The sequence below is a fragment of the Lagopus muta genome, chromosome 9 (assembly GCF_023343835.1).
Source record: "Lagopus muta isolate bLagMut1 chromosome 9, bLagMut1 primary, whole genome shotgun sequence".
NCBI lineage: Eukaryota > Metazoa > Chordata > Aves > Galliformes > Phasianidae > Lagopus > Lagopus muta.
Genome location: NC_064441.1, coordinates 1,137,413 through 1,155,919, shown reverse-complemented (window position 1 = coordinate 1,155,919; position 18,507 = coordinate 1,137,413). Strand labels below are relative to the sequence as shown.

At 46.5% G+C, this 18,507-nt stretch overlaps 1 protein-coding gene across 4 annotated transcripts in view; it reads right to left on the bottom strand.

Moving 5' to 3' along the window:
• Positions 1-7,441: 7,441 nt before the first annotated feature.
• Positions 7,442-18,507, bottom strand: part of LOC125697763 (TCDD inducible poly(ADP-ribose) polymerase) — a 33,759-nt gene continuing 22,693 nt past the window's right edge. For 3 of the 4 annotated variants that reach the window (XM_048955345.1, XM_048955343.1, XM_048955344.1), the window contains 4 exons: positions 13,228-13,396; positions 12,358-12,539; positions 8,321-8,596; positions 7,444-8,161 (listed from right to left, as the gene is read on the bottom strand). In XM_048955345.1, coding sequence (XP_048811302.1) covers positions 7,714-8,161; positions 8,321-8,596; positions 12,358-12,539; positions 13,228-13,396 — 1,075 coding nt within the window. In that variant the 3' untranslated portion in view covers positions 7,444-7,713. Of the gene's footprint in view, positions 8,162-8,320; positions 8,597-12,357; positions 12,540-13,227; positions 13,397-18,507 lie in introns of all 4 variants that reach the window. The other variant, XM_048955346.1, reaches the window with a different exon arrangement.

The window sequence follows — 18,507 nt, the reverse complement described above, 5'->3', positions numbered from 1 at the left end:
AGTGGCAGAGCTGGAGCAGGACCCAGAGCCCTGCATCCTTCATTTGGTTTCAGCCTCCCTGATGGCAACTTCCTTGCCTTGTAGCAGATGTGTGGTCCATCAAAGGCGGTTCTATCGAGGTGCCAAAGGCGGATGGTCAAACAGGAACCATCGTTTATGTCTTCAGCCATTTAAAGCACCAGCTGCCTTCTGCCAGCTCTTCTTCATAAGGATGAGAAAGCAATCCCTTCCCTGGGTTCCTGCAGACCAGCATTTCCCACTGGTGTGCACCATCAGAGACCGACCCGAGCGGCCACGCTGGGCCCATTGCGCTGCACGGCACTACATCACCCAACAAGAAAGCAGCACAGCTCACTGCAGCAAAGGGAAATTAAAACAAATGCACATTTATGAAAGAAGGCTTCTTTTTGGCACCCGGCATGGTTTTCCTGGCTGACTGCTGACACTGAAGCAAAGGGAAATCCCAGCAGTTCATGCAAAGGCATTAAAATACAGGATTCTAAAAATAACGTTGAAAAAGCTGGACTGCAAATGACAAGAAGAAAAAGATGAGCTTTTGAAAATAAGAATGTTACGTTCAACCCCAAGAGCCAACTGCCAAAGGACAAGGCCTGAAAACTGCAGTTCAAGTAGCCCAGGAACCAGGTGGCCAGGCAGGGAGAGGCTGATGGAGAGCAAAAGCCCTCCCCGACCCTTTCTCACTGGATGCTCTTGTGGAGCCCACGGCTCCTGGCAGCATGGCTCTCCCCTTCCTCTGCACACTCTGGTGCATGCAGAGGCTTTGCTGGCTCTCTCTGCCTGGGACTCCCTGAGCTCAGTGCTGGTACACCAGGCTCCCAGCTGGAGCTTTTACCACTGCCTACAGAAGAAAATGCAAGTGAGCCTCAAAAAGCACAGGGCACAACTTAAGGTAACTGGATGCCTAAAGTAAATTAAGGAAATGAGAGCAGTTTTCTCATGGCCAGTGTTTGGTCTGTGTGCTGTCTGAACAGTAAGTGATGTCCTGTCCCACTGAGCCTGGAGACACCCGGCCAGCATGGAGCAGAGATGCAGGCAAAGATAAGAGGCTGTTCAGGGTGAGAGCCAGGAGAAAATAGTGGCCAGTGAGAGATGCGTCATCAATACGGCATGGCTTTTAAAGCTCAACATTTTACTGATGTGTCTCATTGGAGGAGCACAAATCTTCATATGGAAACATTTAAATGGCAAATAATCAGTTTAAGAAAGAAAAGTATTCTGTGGAGGGACAGAAAAAAGCAGAGAAACTCTGGAAGATGAGACTGCAGGGGAGGAAAGAAAGCAGCTAGACAGCATCTTCAGGCATTCTGGGCCTCGCTGTGGTCTTTTCAAATCCCCCTGGGGGACCATATATGAAACACATCTAGTGTTATTCCATCACAACGTGGGAAAACCCAGCACCCATAGGGTAGAGAAGTGATGTCAGAGGATGCAGGATCTCATGGCTGTCCTTAAAAATACCAGTTCATTTTGTCATGGGACAGGGACCCAGTCTTTCCTTGGAGATGAGTGACCCCAGCAGCTCTGTGGCCCCATGGAGACCCTCTTGGTGCTCCCCTGTGCATGAATCCCTTGCAATCCTCTCTTTGGCAGGATGGGAAAGCAAAGTTTATGACAATCACTGGTGCTTTTCCCTTGGAAACAGTAACTAAGGAAGTTACACTGTGTGATGGAAGAGGTCAAGGCCATGTGGTGGGATATGTGCACAGCTGCTGGCAGAGCGCCTCGTATGGTTTTTCCAGAGGTCCAGTTAGAGACAGACACACCAATTCATTCCCAGAACCAGACTCATCAGAATTCGTTAAGAAAGTACTTCAGCATGGCAACAGCCAGGATTGCTTTTCCACATTTTTCAGCATTCTTGTTAATCCACCAAACTGAGCAACGCCACATGTAAACCACAGTCAGAAGGAGCCAACAAAGTCCTCCTGCGAGGGATTGCTCTGCTCTGAGCTGGCACATGCCACTTTTGTTGATGCTAATGGGCCTGAGAGCATAAGGAAAATGCACCCAGGGGACCAAGAGCTGTCACTGCAGCCCCTCACCTCGCTCCCCTGGCTCTGCAGGGCTGTTCTTTTATGATGAGGGCAGTGAGGCACTCTCACAGGCCCTTCCCCAGCCCCATGCACAGGGTGCAGCAGGCTGTGGCAGGGCTTTCAACAAAACCCTGATGGCAGCAGCACAAGCTCCTGCATAACCCTGCGCTGTTCAGGACTGCTCTGAAGGAGATCCTGCCTCTTAGACATCTGGGCATGGTTTGCCGTGGCGTGCAAAACAAATGAAAACCTGCAGAGCATGGAAATATCAGTGCGATACCAGGCTTGATGCTTTCCATGAAAAGAATTTAAATGCCTCACAAACTGTGACTTCATTCCCAACAGACTCACAGCTGCTTAAGCCCTCACCCAGCATATGTGACACAGTGCAGAGAGGGTCTGTGGGGTTCTGCAGGAAGCAGACGGAGCCAGGCTGCCAGCACTGCCTCCTGGGGGAGGAAATGTGTGGAAAAATGATAACCTTTCAGGAATATGGAAGAGCAGGAGAAGCATGCAGGGTAGGCAGGGCACAGCAAGACCCAGCTTGCAGCACACGGCCCTCAGGCAGGTCTTGCTGCCCTCTTGCTCATGCACTAGGGCACATCCCCCAGATTGCAGATGCGTAGGCTGTAATTTAAGGGGATGGGCAGCACACCTACCTTATGTGCGTGCATCTCAGTGTGGGAGCTGTGTGACAGCTGTTTGATAACACCCTGCCGTGGTCGTGCCCCAGGCTTCAGCAGGGACTGTTGGGGATGAGCACACAGCACGTCGTGGGCAGCACGAGCACAGCCACAGCCCCACAGCACCTCCCACGTCCCACAGGGCACCACTGGCACCCTCCAGCCCTATACAGCAGGAGCTGACCCAGCCCCCAACCTGCCAGCTCATCCTAAACAACGTGCTCCTGTTGCTGCATAGCAAAGGTGCTGCTGGGCATGGTGAGGCATGTGGAGCAGTCATACCCTGATAAATCACAGTGTGCTTTCCTAAAAAGCCATTTCCAGTTTCACTCTATGGAAAAATATTAGCAGGAGCCAATCCAGGCAGTGGAACCATGGTTTCCACTTCCTCTTGCACAAGGCCTCCTCCCAAAGAAACAGGGATGAAGATATCTGAGGATATCAGCAGCCTTTGGTTTCAGAGTTGTACAGAGCTCCCTCCTTCCACTGGGATGGTGTGCAGATACCCAAGGAAGCCATGAAGAGCACAGAGGCCATAAAACCTCTTGGTACAAGAAAGCATCCCCTGGTTTTGCAGCCTCCCACTCATGATGGAACACAGCAGCTGCCCCTGGGCTGGGTTTCTGTACTTTCTGCATGCTCATTGTTTTCTGGCCATTGATTTCCAGTCACCAGCACCTTCCTTCCCATTTCCTGAAGCTTCTTCTGTCCTGCTCTCATTTTCTATTTGTGCTTCTACCCTAGCATTTTTCCAATGGACATTTCCTTGAGCTCTCCATACCCTCCCTTCCCTGTTTCTGTTCCTACTCCTTTTGCTCTCCCTTCCTCCTCCTCACAAGAAACCAGTTCTCACTTTTCTTAAATCATTTCCTCATTTCTTTTTGCACTTCATCCTCACCTCACCAGCACTGCCAGCAGCCTCACATCCCCTTCAACCCAGTGCAGGTCCTGGCCGGCTTTGTGTGCTGAAGAGATGGAAGGGCTGTGCATGTCCTTTCCTTTCCAGCTAGATGTTCCATGGGGCATCTGACCTTGGAATGGGATGGCCTTCAAGGTCTCTTCCAACCCAAACCATAGAACCGTATGGTTCTATGATCCCACCCCTAGAAGGGGGCCCTGGTGAAATGACATGTAGCAGCCACATTGGGAACTTGGTGGCTCACCACCCAACACTGGCTCTGAGCTTCCTTCTTCCTTGTGTTTCACAAGCTGAGGGAGAAAACAAAAAGGCAGCCCACGAAGGAGGAAGATGTCTTGTTGGGCCCTTGCTGGGACAGTGCTGCTGTTCTTGGTCTGCATAGCGTGGCTCAATGAGAAGTGCAAAGAGCAGTCCTGGCAGTGGGGGCATCTGGCTAGATGTGGCTCAGCGGGGTCCTGCTGGGCAGCAAGTAGAACACAAACCAACCTAGATGCTGCAGGGCCCAGAGCATTGCTGCTGTGAGGAGAGCTGAGAGCTGGGGCTGCTCGGCCTGGTGGAGGCTCAGAAGATCCCATCCATGCCCATCAATTGTTGCTGGTGCTGGGCTCAGGGACTCACTTCAGCTGCCCTATGATAGCCGTGGGTGTGATTCAGCCCCGGGGAGCAGAGGCAGCCCGGCAGGTCCCTCCCTGCAGGCGGCCCAGCTGCACCTGCTGGACCAGCACAGCCAGCTGCACACAGCACAGAGGGGATGCATCCCTAACAGCGACAGGGCCTGGCTGAGTCACAGAGTGCAGGCTGCATGCCAGCGGGGCATGGGGACACATGAGGACACATCACCTGTGGTGCCCAGGGGGTTCTGTGTGCCAGTGTGGGAAACCAAGCGTGGTCCAGCCCCAATTCCATCACCAAAAACCAGCGGTGCCACCTGCACGGCAGTCACAGAGGGGCCACCAGTCCTCCTGGGACCTGCAGGGTGGGATGCTGGCAGCAAAGGTCACAGCGAGGTGGGGGTTGGCCTCTGCTGCCAAGTAGCAGCAATAGGACAAGAGGTGATAGCCTCACGGAGCGCTGGGGAGGTTTAGGTTGGTTATTAGGAAACATTTCTTCTCCAGAAGAGCAGTGAGGCATTGGAACAGGCTGCCCAGGGAGTGGTGGGGTCACCATCTCTGGAGATGTGGATGTTCCGTGGAGATGTGGCACTGAGGGTTAGAAGGCATGGTGGGTGTGGGCTGGGGCTGGACTCAGAGATCTTGGAGGTCTTTTCCAACCTGAGTGATTCTGTGATTCTATGATTCCAAGGCCTCTTCCATCCAGTAGGATGCACTCAGCCAGGCTGTGCCATGCCAAGGGCACATTTGTGCACCCACACAGGGCAGCCTCTTCCTCTCCAGCATCCAGAAGTGAGAAGGGAGGGGAAATTCCTGGATGGGCACTGCTGGGTGCAGAAGTTCCACCATGCAGCTGGACTGGGACTCAACCTCACAGCACTGCAGGCCCTTGAGTCTTCCAGACCAAGGCCAGGGGCAGCCTCCTCTGCATCTTGCAACATGGACCGTGTCCTTCTGGGGACTGCTCCAGGCCCCAGCCACCCACTGCTCCTGGAGGAGGCACAGCTTCACTCCTGCTGAGGTCTGGGAAACCCTTCTGCACTGGGCAGAGTCAGAGGTGAGAAGATTGCACCAAATCCAACAGCAAGACGAAACAAAACCAAGTGTGTATCAATACACAAGAACTCATTCCTTGTGGAAGGGGAGAAAAGCAGATGATGATTTATAGTTATAAAAGCATGCTCGAAACAGTTTGTACCCCTCTAGCAGGGGAAAAAAGGAGCCCAGCATCCATTAGGAAAGAACGATCCTGAGGTCAATCTGACATTGCAATCCAACAGTGCAATCACAGCCATTAGAGAATTGAGAGGGTTTTTAGTTTGCTGCATTAGCATGGAGGTGATACTGCTGACCGCTGCTGGCAGAGAAGCCCCAGTGGAAGAGATGTTCTCCAGCCAAGCTCCCAGTTCTCAATGCCGAGTGAGAACCTCAGATTTCCACTTAAGGCTGGAAATTATAGCAAATAGTTGCAGTATATTGTGAATGATTGCCCCAGGAGCTGGGGTACATAATCCCAGATTTCTTGGCACGTGCCACCATCAAAAGTAGCACCAGAAAATGCAATCACTTGCTTACGCTGTGGAAAAAACAGAACCAACGCAGCAGCCACAGCCCAGCACTGTGCAGCATGGACACAGAGGGGACAAAGCCTGCCCAGCAACCTCAGTGCTGGTACAGGCAAAGCTCAAGTCATAACAACAGCAAGGGGAAGTGAGCAGGGTGGGAAATGCAGTAACGAGCATTTTGATACCCCACCTGTGCTCACCAGCAGGAGTTTCAAGTCACTTGCATTTGTGTATGGCATTTTTACACGTATACATACATATATATGTAGTCACACATGAAGGCACAGAGGGAGAACTGCAGCAGTCCCCCAGTTCCCAAGCCAGCAGGGGCACTCCCGTTTGCAAGGCCTGAATCATGCCCGTGCTCTCCCAGTTCTCCTTACAAGAGATCACCAAACTGCTCTCTAGCCAGGAAACCCTGATGGTCATCAGAAAGAAGCAAGACAGCAGACTGAGTAGCTTTTAAAAGCCAACAACCTAGGCTATATCACCAACCCCAACTCCCTGCCCCACAGCCCACCTTACCTTCCTGATGTCTTCTCTCCAGGAGGCCCATCGCACCAACACAGCCCTCCTTCCCCAAGGCAAACACCCCCTACACTGCCAAGAGCAGAGGATGGGAGCTAACTGGAACCAGCTGCCTGAGTTCTGCCCCTCCTCCACCTACAGGTGGTTTGACTGCTGCAGATATGAGCAGGGTTAAGACAGGTGGCACTGAGAAGAGCTTGTCCTCCTGGGCAGCGTGTAGGGCTCTGAACCACTGACCTGTCCTCTGCACTCCTCCTGGCTGGGGCCACTTGCAACCAGCAGTCACTACTTTCTACTTCTTGTCCATATCACAGCTAAAGATACTGAGGAGCACCGAGCCAAGCAGAGATGCCTAGAAAACACAACAAAGGTCCTGATTAAATGAGTATTATGTGTTGACTATTACTTTAATATATCATTTTTTAACTCATTATCAGCTTAATTAACTGTAAAAGTAACATTAGCAAGAACTTTCATTCTTGACCAAATTTGAAACCTCATCCAAGGGAGGGTTTCTTTGAGGTTTCTTTTCCAATAAATCCATTCTGCAGAGCTGCCCTCCTTCAGCTCGGGGCACCTGACAGCAGTGGGAATTTGTTTAGTAATCCAAACTATGAGCAACATACTAGTTTGGTAATGTTTTCCAGTCCTCTTGAAATAAAGCAGTAAAAGGAATGGATATGAGCATCTCTCATGTAGTAGACCGGGGATGAAAATTATCTAGTTTGGATTATCTAGGGTGCAAGGAAACAGCCTCAAGGCGCACCAGAGAAGGTTTACATTGGACATTAGGAAGAATTTCCTTGCAGAGAGGTGGCTGAGCACTGAAACAGGCTGCCCAGGGCACTGCTGGATCCTCATGCCTGGCAGTGCTTGAGGGATGTGTGGCCATGGCACTGAGGAACACGGCCCAGTGCTGGCACTCGGTGGGCCAGGCTGGACTTTGTGATCTGGAAGGTCCTGCCCAGCCTGGATGACTCCATCTAGAAATGCCCATCCATAAGACTTCAAGACCAGAGCACAATTTTCTAGACACTGCAATATGCACAGAACACAACTGAAATTAATGCACACAAACACAATTTTAAACATGAATGTTTACTAACATAAATAAACAGTGTTTTATAACAAAAGGCACAGATTTTCAACTATAAACAATGGAAAAATATTTACAGTTTGCACATACATAATCAAACAGCAAATGCACAGTTGGTCACTTCAGATCTTCCTTCTACATTTTTAGAGTCACCTCCTTGCAAACAAGTAATTTTATTCAGTTCTGTAATGTTGTTTTTTTTTCCCTCACAAAAACTGCTACAAATGTCAATAAGAGTAATTTAGCAGCACAAGTTTTCAAATGGAGACAGTGTTGCTAACTTCTTCATACTGGATAATAAAATAAGGGTAGCTCTGATCATCATTAAAAATGACAAAAATCTGAGGCTCAAAGTAATTGTCCACACAAGAGTCATAGAGGTCACTGGTGATGCTGCCCGGGTTGACAGGCGGAGGTCTCCTCATGGTGTGATTGCCCACAGTGTATCTCCCCGTCAGTACTTTAGCCAGGAACATGTAATGAACTCCTTTGGGTGACCTTTTGGAAAAATTGTGAGAGTAGCTTGCCTTTCTGGCAAAGTAACTGCCCTGTCCAAACATGGTGGCATGCTTCCCGCAGACGCGCGGGTCGAAGTTGTGCTTGCAGATACCATCCACCACATCCTGGGAGGTGCCGTGGAACAAATGCCTTTCGTTCATTATCCTGTCAAGCCCAGTCATTTTCTTGGACATATATTCCTTTTTCCTGGAATAGAAGATGGAAACTGAAAATGAGAATTCATCGTAGATCTGCAAGCAAAGAGCAGTTTTCGCTACAGCTCTTCAAGCAAAGGGCATGGGCATTATGCTCTGGAACATCAAGTGTAAGAGGAGACACGAGGACAGGGTGCCTGCACCATCTTACCTTTTATATTTCTCCCAAAGAAACTGATTTTGCACTCTGAGAATTTTCAAGATTTTATATTTGGTCTCTGGCACAGTCTTGTGAAACAGGTTATAAATGGTTCTGTAGCTTTTATCTTCTTTCAAAACAGGCACTTGGATGAAGTCCTGAGACGGATCCATACTAATCCAGGTTTCAGGATAGAAGTTTGGAGAGGTAACAGCAGTTGGAGATAAGACATGTGAGGAAAGCGGTTCAGCTGACGGAGAGGGCACTGGAGAACTGCCACCTAGAGTCCTGGTTTGGGAAGAAGAACAAATTTGCACCTGAACATTCACAAGCTGAACAGCTTCTCATCACAGTTACTTGGTCACCAATGTTTCTTAACAATCACTGCTCTTTGATTCTGTAACCATTTACATCACCGTAATGCTCATTTAAAACAATTATGTCAGCTATTTCTTCTGTATTAATAACTCCTGCATCCATCCAAACTAATAATAAAATCTTGAGTTTCCAGCATGCAGTTCCACTTGGGAAAATATTACCAGCTGGTGGTGATTTAAAAGCCTGTTATAATCTTTATTGTTCAGATTCTAGGGTGGAGGGGTGGTTATAAACTACATAAGAGGCAGAATGCTATCAAACACAAACCTTTTATAAGCTGGTTGTAAACTATTACTTATTTTAACATGTAGAGTAAGACATACAGAACCAGAGGAGAAGAATAATTTGGCAACATTTGACCTAATTTCCCTAGACTACAACACAAGGAGCAGAAAGAGTTTCTTGCACAGTATGATGAATATCCATGATTAATAATATTTACAGGCAAAAGCTGCATATATTTCACTACATTATCTAGAAGAAGGGATTACGTTTGCAGTGCTACCCAGGATCGTACTGCTTTCGTTTGCACAGGCCAGATGTTGATTTGCATTTGCAGTTCCTTATTTCCATGTGTGAGAGCAGCCTCTCCTTTTGGGTGTGCTGCCAGGGAAGAGGTCAGCAGTGGCAGAAGGAAGGCAACCACTGCCTCTATTGCTTATGACAGAAAAGCACCACGTGCACCAGAAAAGGGCCACACCTTGGCAAAATCAAGTTGCCAAGGCAAGATTGCACTCTTAATACCCTCACTGCTGTGGAATTGTTCATGCTTTTGAACCCACTAAATTTAGATAAAGGGTATGGCAGTTGTGGCTTATATTCACCTGATTATAATCTGAACATGCAAGCTCTGCTCAGCTGAATAATCCTTACTTAATGGAGTTCTCCCACTTACGTCAATGCAAATACTTGGAATATGTAAAGCTAGCAGGTTCAGGCTCTGGTTTTCTGTCTGTAAGCATATATATCTTCAGCTCATGAGGCTGGTGAGGTTGCCTCTAAGCTGCAGGAATACACTGAACACTCTCAGACTTAAGCAGATGAAGACATTGCTCAAGTGTTCTCACAGAAAAGGTCGCTACCGACTCCAGGACCAACCAGAAGTGGTGACAAGCAGGTGAAGAGCAGTGAGAAGCAGCCGCCTCTTGTTAGGGAAGCTTACAAAAGTGGCAGGAGGTTTCTGCTGTCTGACTCGAGAGACACAGGGCAAGCCCTGTCTCCAAACAGCACAGCTCATCTTACCCATGCTCATGAGATTTCTCAGGTCACTTGTTTTCTCATAAAACATCATGGCCAAAGCATAAGGAGAAGATTTGTTCTGCCTAGGGGGCAAGAGGGAGGGAATTTCATGCATTCACCTTGGGCGAGCTGAGGTTTGACAACACCCAAGGCCAAATCCTGCCTCCCTGCGTATATGCAATTGCATTTAGTGCACAGGAACAACAGGCAAACAAGACTCCCTGTCCTCTCTTTGTAAAAGGAAGTTTACTGGGGAGCAAACTCACAGCTCTGCTAAAGGCAAAGTTATTTCCACAGAGCGAATCTTCAAGAACCAGTCATCTTCTGTTCAAGTGCAATTCAGGCTGAAAAGCCCATTTGTTCCCAAGGTATACAAAAAACAGAGCAACATCTGATTGCCCATGCTTGTTAGCCTGCTTTCTCTGCAGAGCAAACATAATTATCTAGATAAATAACAATTTACTGCTATTTACATCTTAGCTACGGAAATGCCAATTAAGGTCACCTCTCAGAATATTTAATCTCTGATACATGAGCCTGAAAGAACCTCATGTGAGTTTCTGTGTGACCCAGAAATAATTCTATGTGAATTTCTGATTGCCTTTGAACTCTTCAGGACTACAGGAACAATGGGGTGTGTGTGTCTGCTTCCAAACAGATTCACTTGATCTCCAAACCAGGTTAGCTGTAACACCGTTCACACTGCTCAAAGCAGGAATACTCTACAAAACTGTTCACGTGGCTGCCACTGGCTGCTCAAAACTGAACAGAGATTTCAGCTCATTTGCATGGATTTGACTGAACTCAAACTTCTTACTGTTCATTAACAGCTTAAAGAGACCCAGAAGACGGCCTTTTCTAAGAGTGATTATTCAAACAGCAACCTGCAATATTCCACTGTGGTTTTATTCAGTTTGCTCTTCTCATCCTAAAGTCAACTGAGAACCTCGCTCACACTCGGGCTCAAGGAGCAACAGCAAAATAACAGGAAGCTGTGGATTAATGAGTAAGTCAGCAGCACAATAAAAACTCTGCATCCTTTGGTGTACTTTGTTCATCTATTCTGAGTAATGTAACTTATGTGTAAGCATGTATTGTACGAGGGAAAGCAGTAAAAAGTCAGCATTTGTTCACTACTGTCACACCATCACCACTGTTTCTATTCCAGCACTCTTTCGAAACGTTGTAACTGCCACAAGCAGCTGGGAAACCCCGCAGGTGGGGAGCACTGTGTGATATGTGGAGGCAAACACTGGCTTTTTAAAGACGTCTCCTGCTAATATTCAAAACACTCTTCTGGTCTCTATTGACAGATGCTGGATTTTTAAGTCAGAATTACAAGGACTTTGGATAAAAAGTGAAAAGAATGAGGTTTGTGGCAGAACAACATAAATTTCAGAGCTGCAATTTAGATTTGGTAGTTATGGTCAGACCCTCATGGGTGTAGAACCCTCAACGGCCCACTAAACTTACTGGGAGTTGCATAATTTTAGCATCTCTCAAAACCATAGACTTAAACTGTAATAAAATCATCACTGTTAGTAAAATGTCAGGGAAATAACTTCAATCCTTATTCTTCATTAAGATCAGAACCATAACTGCTATACCCAGAAAGTCCATGTTTGCTCATTTCATTCGCATCCTTCAAGTATCTCTTAAATTATTTTTGGTTTTCCAGAAACCACATCTAAAAATGTGTCTAGCAGCCACTTGTTTTCAGGCTCTGACCAAATTCACTTTCACCTCGCAATTAGATGCTCTAACAACCCAGCAAGCTAACGAGCATTCTAGCCCTAATGCAGCAGTTAAATCTCCTTTGATTGGCCCAGCATGCCAAGCTTCCAGTCAGACTAATGACTTCCACCCCTTTGCTAACAGGACAATATGTTCCTAACTACTGAACTCCGACAATAATGTTTCCAGCTGTGCTGGTGAGATCACAAAAATGGCATTTTTATGAATTGTAATCAAAAAATGACTACAATGCAACACTTTCCTCACTGCCTTTGATGGTAAACATGTTCACCCCCCTTGAGATGACAATAAAAACAAGGAATGCTTTAATTGTGCTTGAAAATTATAGAATGTTTTTGAACACTCATTTTTATGGGACCTAGAAGTGATGGCCTGGCAGTCACCATAGTAGGTGAAAGGCTGCAAGCTGGACAACAGTTTGGCAAGAATAAAGCACATCTGGGCTTCTGATGTCTGAGATCCAAAAGGTATATTAGAGTCTATAAATAACAGAGACCAGCAGCGAGGACTTCCTCAGATAACAATTGCCTTGAGAAGTATTAAGTGAGTAGTTGCCAATGTGGCCAAGCATTTTCCTACCAAAGATACCCGTCTCCTTGTCACATCCTAATGAACACAAGTCTCACGGACAGAACACAGTGAAAAACAAACAGCTTCCATTCTGCTGGGATACGTACTGCAAGAACGGCATCAGCACAACGCAGGAGCGAAGAAGAGGTCTTCTCTTGATTTCTCTTCTGAAACACGCGTTCTGCTGGAAGCCATCTTTGATGTTTAAGATATACTGGTTATGCCAGGTGACAAAGCGGACCTCCTTCAGACCTCGGCAGCTGGCTTCTTCTATCAGCCGTACAACGGGCTGTTGCAAGAAAACAGAAAACATACACATGATAAATCATGGGTTCAAAGTGAGTATTTCTGCCAGGCACCTCAAGAAGTCCCTCTATCCAGTCCCTTCTCCTCCCCTCTTTCCCTTGCTCTGAACCCACAAGCCACTGAAAAGTGTTTCTTCTGGACTCTCTCCAGCTCTTGCATGATTCTATTTGCAAAGGCTGTATGCAGTGCTCTGCTCTAAGATTCCTAGCATGCTATAAAGTCATTATGATGCAGGAAAAAAGGCGAACAAGATGCATTTTATACTGGTGGAGATCTTTCCAGCACTGCCAAAGTTTTAAGACACTGATCATACAATATTTTGTACAGCTCTGGTTAGCCACAGGTGAGCCCTTAACAACCACAGGTATCTAAAAGGCTTAGTGGAGAGCAAACAGAAATTTTGCTTTGCTTTGGTTTTGTCTGACACAATTGTGTTTAACAGTGGATGCAGGTTATGTGTCCGTAATAGGGGTTAAAGAGCTGGAAGACAGAAGGCTTATTTAAAACCTGATACAGAAAACTACGTCCACTAAAGAGTGAAGGATAATGGTAACTTTTCAAGTTGTTCAAAGAGAAAAGAGACTGAAAGTGGGCATGCTGCTTATAGCACATAGTGCACGGATAGGTCTGTGCTACAACCCAAGAGCAGGACTCTGGAAGACGCTAAATACCTCAGAGTATTCTCTCCAGACAAAATGATCCCTGCAGAAGTACTTCCAGACCGTGTAGTAGTTGGAGCTGGAGTTGGGACAGGATGGTGTGGACAGCCTCCGCATTTGGTCAAACTCCACAGTTTCGTATAGTTTCATAACATTTAAATCCACCCAAAATTCGTGTCCTCTGGAAAGCACAAGAGAAATGAAGAACTGTCACTTTCTGTAATCCATTACAATTATCTGACATGGCACAGGACGGAGCCCCAGCTCACATAGTGTTCCCCAGAGCCTGGATGTGCCCACATCCCACAGCCAGACCCACGACCAGAGGGATGCTCCACATGGAATGTATGCCAGGACAAAACAGGGCCAATTCACTCTTCACAAGGTTCTGTGGGCAGCAGTACCAACCACGATCAGCAGCAGAGAACAGCCCAAACCCAAACCCACCAGTCCTCCTGACCCAGCAGCATTTATTCCACACACATGAATCCTGCACAAAGCAATACACATATCCTTGACATTTTGAACATACTTCCTGAGTAAATGCATCACACGACTGCACTGGAAGAAGCAACTACACACTATTCAAAAGGTTATTCTTGTGAAAGTTAGTGCTCCAGGGAAGAAAAGAAAATGCAAACGTCTCCAGATGAGGAGCATCTGCTGCCAACCCACCAGGGAGCTTGAGTATCTTTCATTACATGCAACAAAACAGAACCAGTGCAATATGAAAAGGAGACAAGAGTTTGCAATTACACAGTTGATGCTGAGGAATATCAGCCATTTTTGAGTACACATATTGCTGCTACAAAAACCAATGCTAATGTGCAACTGCAGTGAAGTGACTGGAGCTTTCAAAAGGACACGGAACACAATGGTGCTGTGGATGAAGAACCAGAGTGTGCCTTTTATCTAAAGGAAACTTCAACTGCCTCTCCTTTGCACTTCACAATGAATGACTGCAGAACGGCTCAGCAAACAGTTTCTAATGTTGGTTTATGAGTTGGTGTTGAAAGATGCATCAAATTAAAACAAAAATCTCCAATTGCTGGCTTAGCAGCAAACAGGAACTTAGAACACAGAATGTAAAGAAGCTGAAAGATATGACAGTAATAGCACTCACTCCCTACAAAAGTATTTTTTTAGAACTTATTTTAGACATGAATGCATTTCCAAAATAATACAGCTTACATAATTAGTCTTCTACTTTTATAATCTCTACAGGTTGTCAGCTTACTGCTATTCATTCACAGCTACTAATTGCTTCTATTGGGAAATGCAGCTTTTGAGACTATACAAAGTACTTTCTTAGCAGCAAACATAAAGCTGAGACCTGAAATCTACAGCTTATTTTAAAACCTTGGATGACATTTTTTCTCAAGACAACGCTCTGTCGTGTACCATCCATGAGGGGCTCCCAGTTTGTTCCCTGTGTGTGCCAAAGGCACGCAGAGATGCATTTATTCGGGAGGAAAACCAGCAGCAATCAAAATAAACGCCCAGGGTGAAGGGACTGAAGTGACACGTTGGGCTTACAAAAAGCCCCACGTGCTTTTGGTAGTGAAACAAAAAAGATCTACCAGGAAAGTCAGCCCACCTTCCTGGTATGGAGTCATTTTGTTCTGTAACAGCAGGCTGCAATCTACCTTATTAGAAGACAATGTGTGAAACCATGAGGAAACAATCTGTGTGCGATACTGAGCTGCACTCCTGGCCAGCAGGAGCACGACAGGAGTTTGTGAGTGAAGTTCTTTGCAACTGGATTTTTAACGCTGCTTTAGGGACACATGCTCTTTCTTAGCAAAATATACATCCCCTGGCTGTATTCTGAATTTCTCTGATCAGTAAAACCGTCACTTTCAAGAAAAGCAAGTTTCAACTGGTGCTGCATTACCATTTGGAGAGAAGAGATGGACTCGGTGCCAGACTCTGACTCAGGACCCCCAGACACTGCCACCTGCTTTACAAAGCAAATGCACAGCCAGGTATTCCTCAGTACAAAAGCTCATTGCTCAAGCATCCATTCCCACTTCCCTCTGTTTTCAAGTCAAACAACACAATGGGGTTCCCCTACTCCAAATATCTGTGACCTCCAAAAAGCATCAACAAACAGACAGACTTGTCTCTACAGATGTTATTTTCTCTTAAAGACGGTAACCCAGAGTTTAAGTGAAGCTGTTACAGTTTTGTGTGTTGCATGTGGTATCGTCAGATCAGACAGTGAGAAAATGCTTGGAGTGGTTTTGTATTGATGCAGTGCAAAGAAAAAGAATGTAGTTCTTTACTGTGACAGCGATGAGATGCTGGAACAGCTGCCCAGAGAGGCTGTGGATTCCCCATCTCTGGAGGTGTTCAAGGCCAGGTTGGATGAGCAGCCTGGTCCAGTATTACACATGGAGGTTGGTGGCCCTACATGTGGCAGTGGGGTTGGAGTTTTTGATCCTTGAGGTCCCTTCCAACCCATGCCATTCTGTGATTCTACCTATGAACATCAGTCAAATCTTTAGCTTTGAAGACTGGAAAACAAATTGTGCAGGCACTTGAGACATGGGTGGCTGCTGGTACATCAGCAGGGCATCTAAAGTGTGCTCAGCTCTGCTACAACACAACTCCAGCAGGCACTCAGAGCTGAGAGGCACAGCAGAGAAAATTCAAGCAATGCAGCGAGGGAACCCAGTGGGAGGACAAACACTGGTTGAGATGAAGGCAGCGTGGGCTGCTTTTCCTGCTGCTTTTCCTGCAGAGCAAACAGATCTCTGGGACAAACTCCCCGAGCCTCTGGCTTGATGGCGCATATGCAAAATATTTTGTGCATGCATTTTCTAGCTGCAAAGCAATTGAGGAACGGTAGGGTTTGTGCAGCATTCTTCTAGAAATATGAAAACCTCACATACCATTCCAGTAAAACACATTGCTGTCAACTCTTTTCCTACATGAACAAAACCTACAGGCAGTTGAGGTTCTGTTTGAGAGTGACACGGCGGGCAGCTAGCGAGGGCCTGCACAGAAAATAGTTTCTCTGGAAGCTGAGTGTTTTTCTGTGGAACCTGCATAGAACTTGCCAGATTGCTTCTCTAGTTACCAACAAATGCAACGATTCTCTCTGCTGTTTGGAATTTTTTACATTTTTGCAGCTCACTGTTTCTACCTCTCCTCTATCAAAGGAACCTCCCTGTAAGCAAGCTGAGGAACTGGCAGTTCCTGCTGACCAGTGCTCACAATTCACTGCAACACAAACCTGGGCACCATGCACCCAACCAGCTCCCTGCACACCCCTGCTGACCACATGTATGATCTGAATTGGAATTCAACACAGCAACTCCTCTTGTTTCCTCATCTTGAAAGAGCAATGTTCAGCCCATTGGACCATAAGGGTCAGAGCCACCTACAGCACAAAGAGCATCCTCTGGCCCCAGGGCACCCAGGGCTGCCTTTCTGCTGCCCCACTCAGCCCCAGCTGCAAGGAGCTCACCTGCAGGAAGTGACAGATGAGAACCCAGGAGGCTCTAATTAGTTCTTGAAGAAAAAATGCCATCAAGCAATTTCTGAGATGCTTACAACATAAACACTGCTGTGGTGGTCTCTGTCCACTGCCCTCCGCTGGGAGCAGGGAAAGGCTCTGCCATTTTTTTTCATGATGTAAACTTAGCCCAGTTTTACTGAAACTCAAATTTCCATTAAAAGGGGAATGCTCCAAAATAGCTATTTTTATTTGTAAAGCTAGTGAAGGGTTTGGATTGCTGCTTCCCATCGACTTTAATGGAAAATTGAGCATATGGATTCTCTGACATCTGCACAATCTGCTTTATTTTTCCATGAATACTTCAACTACAAACTTATAAATTCCCCACATTTTCTACCTAACATCTGCTAGAATAACACTATTTTATACAGCTGAAAATCTTAAATAAAAGTATATTTAAACAACTGCATCTGAGAAACATACTGCCTGTCAAACAGCCCCCTGCTCTTTTTTTTGCAGCTAAAATATTGACAATAAGAATATATGTTCTTTTGCTAAAAATCCCAATTCACAAAATATATTATCTCAATATTTATTTGCACTCTAACAGTTTCCATCTCCACGCAGGGATATGAACTTTTCAAATGACAACAGAGTGGCACTCATGCTCTGAAATCCTAAAATATATTTAGCAAAGATGTTTAATAATAGCTCTTTGGTTAAAGCACTTCCTCTGCATATTAAAAAGCCTATTACCAGCTTACATAATGCAAAGCCACGGCAGAAAAATGAACTGTGATTACAGCAGGCGTTGCGTGATTCCATCCCTGCGTGCGGCTTTAAGACACCGGTGATGAAAGCAGAAGCGACAACCGCACTTCTGTGCTGCCCAAGGCCCAAACGCAGCACACAGACCCCAAACTCGGGGCTCAAGAAAAGCCTGCTGGATGCTCAAGGTTACGCCTGATACGTTCTTTAACATAACATCGCTTTCTCTTCAGTGCTGAGAGATGGGTTACTGCTTCTGAGGCATGGCATACGCACCAAGCAGCGGGCAGAGATCTAAGGGGAAGGATGGAACAGGACAGCCTGAAGCCAGTAATAAAGCAGTGTTCTTTCTACAGTGTTTCCCAGCTGAAGAATTATTACATTTCTCTGCAAACACCACAAAATTTCCTGCTGCTGAAGCAGAGAATTGCCACCCCCATTTCACCCCAAGGGAGACTTCAACAGCTTCCCAAAGCCCCGCAGATCCGCATGAGGTGGGAATGGAGACTGCTAACAACCCTCTCCAACAATAGACCTCGTAAATGGCTCCCTTCATGAAATAATCCACTCCAGTGGAGCTATCCTCACTGAGGAGTAAGCACTTGAACCCTATTCAGAATGCAGCACGCAAAGAAAACCAAATTTGGCGCTGTGTAACAGCAACAGCTCGAAATAAACTTCCACAAGGGCCCTCAAAAGCAGAACCCAGCTCCTGAGAAGCTCAGTCTTTGCTGCAACCGATCTGTAAGAGCCAACACAGTGGCAAAATCTCTTACAGACACAGAGCTGGCCAAGCACCCAGCAGTGAGCAGCAGCACTGCAGGCTGCTGGGCAACAAAGGGCCACTGAAACACAGGTGCTCGGGCTCAGCTTTGCTGGCATTCTTCTGAAGAACCTCAGCCTCACGTGAACTCTGCGTGCTCTTTCCACAGAAGTTCTGTAATTCTTATGTACAAATAGGTGACTAGGAGAAAAAGCCTTTGCAAGTGCTATGAAAATGCATGTGGTTTCAAACTCTCCCAAGTACAGTTACATGTCATGCACCTTACCGCAAGCACAGC